This window comes from Petaurus breviceps, unplaced genomic scaffold (genome assembly GCF_028583685.1).
Source record: "Petaurus breviceps papuanus isolate PSGF00001 unplaced genomic scaffold, PetGlider_PUasm1.0 185, whole genome shotgun sequence".
Classification (NCBI taxonomy): Eukaryota; Metazoa; Chordata; class Mammalia; order Diprotodontia; family Petauridae; genus Petaurus; species Petaurus breviceps.
The window spans coordinates 39,561,091-39,573,526 of NW_027185797.1; the positions used below are offsets into that span (position 1 = coordinate 39,561,091).

The following is a 12,436-nucleotide window of genomic DNA, read 5'->3' on the forward strand; positions in this document are numbered from 1 at the left end:
GAACTGAAGGATTTGGTTCTACTGATAGAATAAAATCAGGAGCTAAAATATGGGTAAAACAGAAGCCAGATGTATTCCAAAGGCTGCAGAGATTATAGCATATGGGAAGGATAACACTGTAACTATTGTTTATTCTGGAGAAGATGATTACAAAATTGTACCCTTAAGTCATTTATTCTACCGTGAGTGAGGCTACAATAGTCTGGTTATTGTCTCTTTGCTTCTTCTTGATTTTTTGTTTGTTCACCTTGTTTGTTAGATTTGTTTCCACAGGCTTGGTACCCTCCATCTGTAGATGCCTGATAGCTTAAGCTGGATGTCACCCCCTGTCTGCAACTGTGATGTGTCACCCTTGGACCTGGCATCAAGCATATTAAGAACTGACCTCTCAAATGGGACCCCTTAGGACAGGGACAGCTCTACATCCGATTTCAGCAGCAAGTAGCCATAGAAGAAGAGGTCTTCACCCCTTACCACAAGATTTTGGGGCCCCATTTGTTTGGGGTGGGGGGAATGATGGGGAGCTTGTGCTCAAGCCCCACCCTAAAATATGTTTTTCTGTGTTTATTGTGTGCTATTCTTGTTATATTGTTGTGAAATTTTGTTGACACCAGTTATTCCTACTGTATTTTTGCCAAGTAAAGGACATAAAAGATCTTGGGGCCGAATGTAAGGGTTATGGGATTTAAAGATCTTCCATGCCCCATTGGACGTGCTGACGTAGCAGGAAGGGGCAGAGCAAGCGAAAGCCAGAGAAAGCAAAAGCCAGAGAAAGCGAAAGCCAAGCTAGCGTTCCTGCGGTGGCTGGCAGTGGTGGCAACTGCGGCGGCAGCAGCAGAGGCAGCGGCAGCACGAAGCCCTTTTTGAGTTAGGACTACTAAGGACTTTCTGCTAAGGACTCATGCTGAGGACTGCCAGGGGCCGGAGCTGCTGGGAGCGTGCTTCCAGGACGCTGGGTGGTTGCTGTGCGTGGGGAGAGGAGGACCTTTGCCTGAGGTAGCCTGTTCTGTTTCAAAGGCTTGAAAATGTGGGTGCTTTCTACTTTATCTACCTGTGCCAATGTCATAACTACTCTGATGGCTTTCACTTTCTGGTTTTGGGACTCAGTCTTTTGGTATCTTAATAAATTTTCCAGCTTATTCCCTTATATGACAAGCATGATGTATTTTGTGATGGATAATTATATCAGCATATCTGTTATCTCCATAGGCATTGTGAATATGGCATTGCTGATACAGAAATCCAGAACCTGGCTATAATATTCCTAGGAGTTTTCTTTTGGGGATCTTTTTCAAGAGATGATTGATGAATTCTTTCAATTTCTATTTTGCCCTCTGGTTCTAAAATATGAAGGGAATTTTCCTTGGGAATTGCTTGAGGAATGATTTCTAGGTTCTATTTTGATCATGGCTTTCAGGTAGTCCAATAATTTTTTAATTATCTCTCCTGGATCTGTTTTCCAGGTTAGTGGTTTTTCCAATGAGATATTTCACATTTCCTTCTATTTTTTCATGCTTGGATCTTTTAATAGCATCTTGATTTCTCATAAAGCCATTAGCTTCAGGGGCGGCCAGGTGGCTCAGTGAGTAAGAGCACCGGCTCCAGTGTTGGAATGACCTGGGGATCAAATCCGGACTCAGACACTCAGCACCACACCCAGAAACAACCGGCCGTGTAACCTTGAGCAAGTTACTTAACCCCGATTGCTTTAAAAAAAAAATCATCTAACCTTCTGGTTAATGCATGAATTATACATTCCGTTTGGAGACTGCTCTGGGCAGTTGATTGGGGGGGAGGGAAGCTAGACACCAAGATGGACGTGTTCCTAATGATCTGGCGCCACAACACAATGATCTTCACAGATGCAAAGGAGTCAAGCACAGTGTTTGAGCTGAAGCGCATTGTGGAAGGCATCCTCAAGAGGCCCCCGGATGAGCAGCGGCTCTACAAGGATGACCAGCTGCTGGCAGTAAGACAGTAAGATGACAGTAAGACCCTGGGCAAGTGTGGCTTCACAAGTCAGCTGGCCAGGCCTCAAGCACCAGCCACTGTGGGGCTGGCCTTTCGAGCCGATGACGTATTTGAAACATTGCGCATTGAGTCTTTCTCCAGAACTGCCAGATGTCATGAAGCCTCAAGACTCTGGAAGTGGCACCAATAAGCAAGCTGTGCAGTGAGGGCCTGAGGCCCCACCCCCTATAGTGACCTAATACAATAAAAAATTTTGGTGTTAGGCTGGTGAAAAAAAATAAATAAAAAATAAAGTCATTAGCTTCCATTTGCTCCAACTTAATTCTGAAGGAATTATTCTGTTCAGTGAGCTTTTTTATTTTTTATTTTGGTGTTGTTTGGGTGTGTTGGTTTTTTTTTTTTTTTGCTTTTTGGAGGGAGGAATGCAGGGCAATTGGGGTTAAGTGACTTGCCCGAGGTCACATGGCTAGTAAGTGTTAAGTGTCTGAGGTCAGATTTGAACTCAGGTCTTCCTGACTTCAGGACCAGTGCTCTATTCATTGAGCCACCTAGCCACCCCTCTTCAGTGAGCTTTTGAAATTCTTTTTCCTTCTGGCAAATTTGGGTTTTTAAGGCATTCTTCTCCTCATCGACTTTTTGGGCCTCTTTTCCTATTTCATTTAGTCTATTTTTTTAAGGTGTTATTTTCTTCAGTCAGGTTGTTGACTCTCTTTTCATCATTTTCTTCCATCATTCTCATTTCTCTTTTCAATTTTTCCTCCACTTCTCTTACTTGATTTTCAAAATCCTTCTTAAGCTCCTCCATGGCCTGCAACCAGTTCATATTTTTCTTGGAAGCTTTTGGTGTAGGATTTCTGACTTCATTGTCTCCCTCCCCTTCCATGCTTTGATCCTTTTTGTCCCCCCAAAAAAGAAATCTAAAGTTGGATTGCTGTGCTTGCTTTCCTTCCTTTGCTTGCTCATGTTGCCCTCAATTACTTGATTTTTTACCTCTTTGCCACAGTAGAACAGAGCTTTGTCCCAAATTGCTGGGGTTTTCACAGCTGCTAGAGCTATTAGGAGGGTGCTATCTCTGCAGCCTCCACAAACTCTGGCTCACTGGTCATACACCTCAGAACCACTACTCAAGACCCAGGTCCAGGCAGGTTAAAGCAAGAGTCATGACCCTCTGAATGGTTGCTTGCCTCCCCTATGATCTGCAGGCCAGGTGGTCTGAAGCAGCCATGGGGAGGTGGCTGCAGGGTCGCTACACCTCTGCCACTTCTAACTCCAGGGAAAGGGGCCAGACCACACCTCTGTCCCTCCCAGTTCCAGCAAAGTTCTACACTAACCTCTCACTTTTTCTTTGGCATTTATGGATTGATATTTCTGGAAACCGCCACAGCTGTTGGTGATCCACTCTCCTGAAGTCCACTCTCGCCACTGCTGGTTGGGGCCACCCTGGGACTAAAACCACAGGCTCATGTGGGGCTGAGCTCGGCTCCCAGCATGCTGCAATGGACCCTTCCTGTCTGCTTTCCGGGCTTCTTTCAGCAGGAGATTTGTTTCTGTCTGTCACTTGTTGGGTTCTGTAGCTCTAAAATTTGTTTAGAGTCATATTTTATAGGTATTCAAGGTGGTTATGTAGGAAGCTCAAAGAGTTTTCCCACTTCTACACTGACATCTTGGTTCCACCCCCCCCCCAATTCTGCTTTTTAAGCACTCTTCTCCTCATTGGTTTTTTTAAACCTCTTTTGCCATTTATGTTAGTCTATTTTTTTTTTCAGTGCACGGTTTATTTTTTATATGTATAGAACACTAACAAAGGTGGATATCCAAGGTGTTCAGTAACTATTTCAAGATAAAAAAACACACTGCCAGGATTGAATGGCATGATTATGAAAAGTCAATATTTAAAAGCAGCAAATGTACATGCTTTTATAACACCCCCTACCACCACACCCCCATTAGTTTTTCACTTTATTCCTAAATCTCATTATACATTTTCACATCAAAATTTGTTCACATTGAAAAATAATCAGGTAATTTTTTAAAAATTGTGCTAACCTTATGTTCTATTTATAGGCAACTACCTTAAATGATTATTTGGATTTTCTGGAGTGAAAAATAAGGAAATGACAATTTTGTTTTGTTATAATGGGTTGAAAAAACTTATTTCACTTAAAACTGTCTGGAAACAAATTGTGTGTTCTGGTTTTAAAAACTTGAACTTTTGCTTTCTAAAAAACTAATTAGCTATTGAGATAACACACCAATGAAGAAGGGGAGAAAAATGATTTTAATCATTAATAAGCAAAGTCCTACTCTACAATATGAATTGGCATAAGAAAATATTCAAAAGACTTAAAATTCAAAAAGCCTCCATCAGTAGCAAAATAAAGCACTTCTGGGGGACTGGAGGTAGAGAAAATGGGTTGGGGTGAGGTTTATGAGACTTTTCAAGCAGTGCTGATAACTCTGCGTACACAGTTTCAGACTTGTTTTTAGATAACTTAAATTTAATTTTAATTCCGCTATAGTAGACACTATTTTAAAAAAAACAAACATCCACAAATAAAAACCTGGGAGTTTGTTTACAAAGTCCATTGCCCAAGTACAGAAGATTTGCCAAAGGGAATTCAATAAAATGTGGCTTCTTATGTTTCCAATAAAACTGTTCAATCTTTGCTGGAACTATTTAAAACAGGGAGTCTTGTCATGTTTAGCACATGTATAAGTCCCTCAAAAAATATAAGAATATGCTATTTTTAATATATGAATTGTCAATATCTGATGAAATATAAATTATATGAATAAAACATTTGACCTAGTACCAATCAATATTCACAGCCTGTTACCTTTTTTAATAGAGGTCCATATGGTTGGCATATCTTTCAACAACTGAAGGTTTCAATGCTTTTCCTCCAGGTTTTTGATTGATAGAAATAGAGTCCTTCTTAGGGGAACTCCCAGTGACTCCAAAATAGAGCTCGCTGCTGCCTTCTTGATCCTCCAAACACTTTTTGCTACCCTTTAGCTCTTTCATCTGTCTCTCCAGCCAAGGCTGATGTTTTCAAACTTATGTTATTTGGTTAGCTTTATATTCCATCCTTTCCACTAATTTCTCAAGTTCTTGCTCAAAGTCCTCTTTCAATTCATTAACTGGTGTTTCCTGGATGTTTGACTAGTTGTTGGTGATCAAAATTCATCTGTCCAAATTCATCCTGTAATGTCTATAAGACTTCAAATAATTCTTCGTGACAGGTGCAGGAAGAAGAAGAGGATGATGCTGATAACTTCCTGCCTTTGCCATTTCGAGGAGACCCCTGTTTTTCCAGGGGAGCATTGTTGACCACATGGTTAATGCATAAGGCTTTATTATGTTGCTTCATTAAATGTAAACATGTTGTATATTAGCTACCACTGCATGGCTAGTGGTAGTGGACTTTCCAGCTAGAAATGGCACGTCATTTTTAATGGAGTTTTAATTCCAGTTATCGCATTTTTTTTTCTCTGTGAGAACCTGCATGGCAGTAAGTTTCTTATATTCCTGCTTAAGAATATCCAGTTTTTCAAGTTGGTTCTCAACATGCATTTGACCCTGCTGCTGGTCTCTCTCTATTGAACCCTGTTTTTCCCAGACAGTTGTCCTCTCATTTTTAGCATGCTTTATCATGTCTTTCATGTATTCCAATTGTTTTTCTAAAAGATTACATTTACTTTCTGCAGTTAACAACTGGGATTTCAGTTCTTGATTGTGTCTTGAGTTCTCCCTTTCTTGGATTTGTTCATCCAGCACTTTCCTCTATTCACTTGTTTCTCTAGACAAGGTTTACATGCTTTCTTCTGCTTGAATCCGTTCAGGCTCTAAATGTCAAATCTTCTATTGAAGATTCTTCAGTGTAGAAAATATGACTCCGCTATTGCTTTCTGGATAGGCACATGTTGGTTTTTGTGGAGAGCATCGTTTATCCAAATTAAGGAAAGGCTTATCAGGTGGATAGACTACATGTGAAGATGCAAACGGTCGAACCATGGCTGCAGTAGACAGACGTGGTTCAGGTAGTATGTTCAAAGAATGACGAATGACGAGGCAGTAGAGAATGTGCTCAAATTACTCAGTCCAATAGGAGTCAAGAAACACTGAGTCAGAAGAGCAAGAGGGAAAAATCTTTGGTGGGCATTTACTCAACTGGATCATAGAGTCATCCTCCAAACACGGGTTTGGCTACTAGAGAGCACAACCACACTGGCTTCTGGGTAGGGGAAAGGCTTTTAAGTGAGTTTTGTGTGCAGACAACAGTGAGCTGTCTATTGGTTAGTCATTAGTCTATTTTTCAAGGTGTTATTTTCTTCCGTATTTTTTTGGATCTCCTTTAGCAAGCTGCTGACTCATTTTTCATTGTTTTCTTGCATCATTCTCATTTCTCTTCCCAATTTTTCCTCTATTTCTCTTACTTGATTGTCAAAATCCTTTTTGAGTGCTTCCGTAGTCTGCAACCAATTCATATTTTTCTTGGAGGCTTTTAATGCTGGAGTTTTTACTTTGTTGTCTTCTTCTGGTTGTATGTTTTGATCTTCTTTGTCACCAAAGTAAGATTCTATAGTTTGATATTTTCCTTCTGTTTGTTCATTTTCCCAGTCAACTTCTTGGCTTTTGAGCTGTTTGGCGATATAGGACTCTGCTTCCAGAGTAGAGAGTGCTCTGTCCTAAGTTTCTAGGGTTCTGTGCAGCTGTTGTCAGAGCTATTTCTAGGCATCTGTAAATTTTTAGTTCTTCTAAGGTGATATGATGAAAGGAGAAGTGTTTACTCCTCTCCTGGCCTGGGGTCTGATCTGTGAGTGACCACAAACACTCTTTTCTGCCTCAGAACTGTGAGGAGGACTCCCTGTCCCGAGTCACCACAAGCTCTGCCATGCCAGTGCTCCTTCTCACCCCAGGACCACCACCTAAGACTATGACCCAGATCAAAACAGGGTAAAGCAAGAGAATCCTGACTCAACATCAGTAAAGAGATCCCTGCAACTGCCCTCTGATCAGCCACTTCATATCCCCACCATCTGTGGGCCTGGAGCTCCAGAAGCACCAGCTACTGCTACTACTGCTGTTGGTACCACCTCCACTGCCCCAGGGCCCGGTCCAACAGAGTTTTCCCACTGACCTTCAACTTTGTCTTTGGTGTTTGTGGGTTGATTAATCTGGAAACCACCACAGCTGCCAATGATTCAGTCTCCTGAGGCCTCCTCTGACCGGTTCTGTGCTGGCACAAACCATGCTGAACTGCTCTGTGCTTCCACCCTGGTGCAATAGACCCTTCCTGCCAGTCTTCCAGGCTGTCTTCAGATGCAGATGTGTTTTACTGGCATTTTGTGGGTTCTGTAACTCTAGAATTTGTTTAGAGTCATTTCCACAGGTACTTGGAGGTGTTTGGGGGATGAGCTCAAGCAAGTTCCTGCTTTTACTCCACCATCTTGGCTCTGTCCCCCAGTTGTCTCTTATCCAGGGTTCTGAGGTTTTGGGGTGTTATGATTTCATGATGGGCTCTGCAGACACTGGACTTTAAGGATTCTGGGGCTTTGGTTCTAGGAGACTGGGCCTCTAGAATCTCTCTCTAAATAGGCCCCATCTTATCACCTCCTATCATCTTTGACTCTGCCTTGATGGTAAGAATAGGAAGCTATGAGAGAATGTAAGTTCACTAAGGACAAGGAAAGTGTCATTTGGATCACAACTCTGGCTCTGATGCCTCATCTAAGCAGGTCTGTGACCCAGAGGTGCTAAAGGCTGTACAGCTGGGATGGCAGCCCTGGGAGTTTCCCCCATTCTGGAAGGGTCTAGTAAAGGCCCCTCAACAGGCTACATCTGATTTCTGGGAAAAGGCACCCCTAGGTACAGGGAGACTCATCACCAATAGTGGACTTTTGGTGATGAGTTCTTTGGCTATGGCAGGTCATGGAGAAATCAAAAACAATCCCCGGTGACTGTAAGTTGTCTTGTGCTTAAAAATCACCTTGTACCTAAGTAGTAATATGAGACTCCTGAGGCAAGCTAACCTGGTCTCTTGTCTTTAGAGAAGAGGAAACTGAGGCATAAAGCTGTTTTCCTGTGGTATGAAGCCCTGAGTCAGAATGTGAGCAGAGGAGTGGAATAAAGAGTGGAGATTTTGAAAGTCACCATGTCTAGGGTATGCACAATTAGTCTTGATTCTGAATCCTCTAAAGGTGAGGGTCATTGACAGTGCCTAATGAGTGTAAATACTGTGAAATAATGTTTAAATTGAATGGAATGGAGGGCTACTGGGGACTCTAAATTGTAATTGTCTCAGTCTTCCTCCTAATAAAGAAAATAGAAGAGAGTCGGCCTTCATTGGAGAAATAGCTCATACCTTGTCCTTGAAGAGGCAAAAAAGGAGTCTCTGGTTTGAGCCCTATGTTCTAAGGCTTTGACTAGCTGCAGCTTTTATTTCTTGGCAACCTTACTTAATGTGTTTGGGTGCCGAATTGTTATTTTTCTCTGGAAGGTGACATCTTCTGGAACTTAGGAAAGAACAGACACATGAGAATGACCCTCCTAGGCAGAGGAACAGAGCTTTCTGAGTCTGCAAGGATAATTACAGCAGACCTAAGGGTTCTCTTTGGATGCCCTCAAGCCTTGTGTCTTCTCCCAAGGCTCTTGTTTTCCTGTCCCTCTCTGAGGTCTTTGACCTGAAGAAAGATCACCTCCTTCTCCCCATCCTCAGCTCCTTCACACCGAGATTCTCTCTCCCATTCATGCTGTCTCTGGGTCAGTGCTGTTCCAAACACCTTTCTATCTCACCTGCTTTCTCTTTCTAGAACCCATGAAGAAGTTGACAGCTCTTCCCCCATCTCCCTTTGAAAGTACTGTTGGTGCCCTCTCCCTGTCCTCCTTGCTGCTTCTCCATTCTTACTATCTCTTCTCAGACAGGCTCTCTTTTGTTTGGGGGCTATGAAATGTCTAGGTTTAGTTCCTCCCCCACTCCCCACTCCCCGCCACTACCACCAAATGGGTGAAGGGAAGATTGATTCCTATCTTCTTGTCTCCAAACCCAGCCTTCCATCAACTGAACCACGCAGCTGGGAAGGCGAGTGGTGGTGGTAGAGGAAGATTCCCCCTATCTACTCTCACTAAAGGGTATTTAACTCTAGGGTGCCTCATCCCCTTTTCCTTCTTCCCAGTTCTGTTGGACCCTCCCAGAGGCCCCAGTGAAAGACTTGAGGAAAGCCCAGAGTCCTCTGCCCTGGCCTGATAGGAGGCGAGTTGCTAAGCAGTCTGGATTCCAGAAGCCCAGAATGATCCATGGACATTACCTCTGCCCACCATTCTCTGTACTCATTTAGAGGTCGAAAGATTCTCTCTGGGAGGAAATAAGGAAGCAGGTCAGGTGGAAGAAGAAATCTATACCAGGCAATACTGAATGAACCGCCTTCCTCTTGGGGAATAGAAGCACAGTGGGAGGGATCTGTGCAGGGGAGGGGCTCCTGGGGAGAGGCAGGAAACCACAGCGTCTGGGAGGGGAAGAGAGAGGAAAGAGGAGGGAGGAGAAAGTCAGAGGCTAAGTCCCACCTTGTGGGGTCCTAGAGATTCTGGCAGATAGAAGAGCTTCAATCCTGAAGAAAGAGAGCTCAGTCTTCGAGGGAAGGAAACGGAGACAGAGCAGACACAGGTCTGGGCTACATGAAGGGACAGCCTTGAGGCCAGTTCCCACCAAGAATACCTCCGGGGTCTGCACTTGTACTCTGTAAAGAGAAGACAGAGTTCAGGAGGGGAAGGCAGAGATTCCTGGCAAGGAGAGAGAGGTGGTCACCCACAGCAGACAGCAGAGACGAATGGAGAGCCCCTCACAAGCTTCGCACAGTGGGGGCAGCCCCTGGAAGGGGCTCCTGCTCACAGGTGAGACACCAGCTCTGCTGGGACCCAGGGGAGCAGGGCAAGCTTGGGGAATTCTAGCCTAGACAAGCAGAAGTCGAGATAAAGACCAGGAACAAGGAAGCCCCAGGGGGTCTGTCCCAGAGACAGTCTCTGCAGACTTGGCCAAGAGGGTCTTCCCTGAACCGGGGGCAGAGGGGAAGGAGCAGCTCAGGGTCATCAGTCCACATGACTGAGACTCAGGGCAACGTCCAGTCCTAGAACTGGGCAGCCTCTGAGGAGGTTAAAGAAGGCTTTACAGGCAGAGGAGACCTGGGTGTGGATCCCAGCTCTGATATCTATCAGCTGTGTGACCATGGACATCTCACTTACGCGTCTTAGCCTTTGTTTACCTTCTTCCCAGTGCTGTTTGGGAGCTAAATTCTGTCAGCCTTCAAATGCCAGCAGGGTTTAGTGGGAAAGGCCCTCCTTGGGTTTGGGTCTGAAGGTCTGGGTTCAAAGGCTGCCTCTGCTATTTCCTATTTAAAACTGGTCACATTGATTATGTTATGTGCGCCTCAATTTCCTCATCTCTAAGTAAAGGTGTTTGACTCAGGGATCTCCCCCTAAGGTTCTATCCAGGTCTAAGATCTGATTTCTCTTCAACCACAACACGTTATTCTTTTATTTCTCCCTTCAGTGTCTTGTCTTCCACAATGGCAGGTCCTTTCTAAATCAAATCCATGGAGGGGCTTAAAATATGTTACAGACTAATCTCTCAAAACCTCTGCAGAGCTTGGGACTGACAGATTGATCTTTAGGCACATGAATTCCCTTCAAACACACCCCACTGAGCCCCCAGCAGACCCTGAGGCAGGCTCAGCAGCCCCACCCCTTACCTTGGGGACAGCTCAGTGATGGGGCCCTGCTGACCTCTGCCTCCTTCCTCCCCTCTCAGCCTCCTTCCTCAGATGCTGGATCCAGCCTGCATCTGCCCAAAATGCTGTTCTCCCTGTTGTGCCAAGCCCACCCTATGGGACAGTGGGTAGCAGCGTCATCTTGGACATCCAGGGGGCCTCAGAGCAGGCTCCCAGCTATACCTGGTACAAAAGCACAGAAGACCCCTTCAACCAGATCGCTTTCTACAGTGCTGCTACTGGAGAGCAGACAACAGCAGACAGCCGGCTGAAGGTGTTCTCCAATGGCTCCCTGCTCATCAGTGACCTGACTGTCAGTGACACTAATGACTATGTTGTTGTATTTCTTAATCACACAAGGGAACTAATAGTAACAGCAGTGGGACATTTAGCTGTGTATGGTAAGTGCTGCCCTTCCCATGGCCACACTGTCCCTCCCATACCCTCCCTCATCTGGGGTGAGAGCCCTCCCCTAAGCCCCTTGCACAGGGATCAGGGAGAATGCAGAACAAGCCTCCTGGCAGCCCCAGGGCAGGCTGGGAGAGATTAGCCCAGGGAGCACCTGGAGGCCCAGTTCAGGGAGGTCCCAGGGAGGCTGACCTGACCAGGGATCCTTTGTAATTCTCCCTTTGTCCCCAAGGCCTCCATCCCAAGGAAGGGGTGGGCTAAGCTCAGAGCCCTTAGAGACTCCTAATTAACTATAGGAAGGAGGGACTCTGAGGGTAGGAGGGACAAAGAAGGTGCTGGAGGAGGGGGGTCAGCTTGACACTGATTCATTTTCTCTTATCTTGTCCAAGTCCTGAGCCTAGATAGAGTCCTATAGAGAGACTCTGAGACCAGGTATTCTTGAGAGATAAAGGTGGTGGGGCATCTCAGACCATTAGCTGCTGGACCTCCTCTGCTCTAAAATGAAGCTGCCCTTGGGCAGGTCAGAGCTGGGCCTGTGGCCAAGGAGATGCCCTAGAGCTGGAAGGAGCCTCAGGGACTGGCCAGTTCAGCCCTGAATTACTGGAGCTCTGACTGTGCTTTCTTCCTTTAGTATCTCTAGGGCTTCTTTTTTTAAAAAGCCACCAAATTTCTCTTATTTCGTCATATGTAAGACATAAGGCAATGTCATATGCTTTAAGAACAATGGATCCAGTCACAGGAAGACCTGAGATCAAGACCCTTCTCTGACACTGCCAACTTCCATAGCAATGTGCTGGTCACTGAAGATTTCAGCCTTGAGCAACTTCCTAGAGGGGAAAGAAATTTGGCCTTGTAGTCAGGGGCCCTCAGTTCGAATCAAATGCCAATAATTGCTGTCTGGTCAAAGACAAGTCACAACACTGGGCCTTGGTAGTCCCCTCAAACAATGAGGGCATTGACCTAGATCAGGGATTCTTAGATTTCAGGGGATCCATAAACATGAGTGGGTAAAATTTAAACCTTTCTTTTCACTAACTTTTCATTTTCTTTATAATCCTTTGTATTTCTTTCTGTGAATTGAGAACCATGACTCTGAGATGGATCCATAGGCTTCCCCAGACTGACTGCCCAAGAAACTCACAAGGTAAAGAAGTTGGAGAGCTTGGGGCCAGTAGGTGGTGCAGTGAGTAGAGTGCTGGCCCTGGAGTCAGGAGGACCTGAGTTCAGACCCGGCCTCAGACACTTCACACACACACACACACACACACACACACACACACACACACACACACAC

The 12,436-nt window shown here is 44.9% G+C and overlaps 1 protein-coding gene and 2 pseudogenes across 1 annotated transcript in view; 2 read left to right on the top strand and 1 right to left on the bottom strand.

Annotated features, from left to right (window-relative positions):
• The first annotated feature begins 1,768 nt into the window (after nt 1–1,768).
• LOC138161934 (elongin-B pseudogene) lies at nt 1,769–2,264 on the top strand (annotated as a pseudogene).
• Nucleotides 2,265–4,794: 2,530 nt separating this feature from the next.
• LOC138161409 (centrosomal protein of 57 kDa pseudogene) lies at nt 4,795–6,016 on the bottom strand (annotated as a pseudogene).
• Nucleotides 6,017–9,725: 3,709 nt separating this feature from the next.
• The window catches only part of LOC138161923 (carcinoembryonic antigen-related cell adhesion molecule 1-like), a 332,874-nt gene continuing 330,163 nt past the window's right edge, over nt 9,726–12,436 (top strand). The window contains exons 1-2 of the mRNA XM_069089003.1: nt 9,726–9,862; nt 10,776–11,135. Of these exons, the coding sequence (XP_068945104.1) occupies nt 9,799–9,862; nt 10,776–11,135 (424 nt within the window). The 5' untranslated portion in view covers nt 9,726–9,798. The remainder of the gene's footprint in view (nt 9,863–10,775; nt 11,136–12,436) is intronic.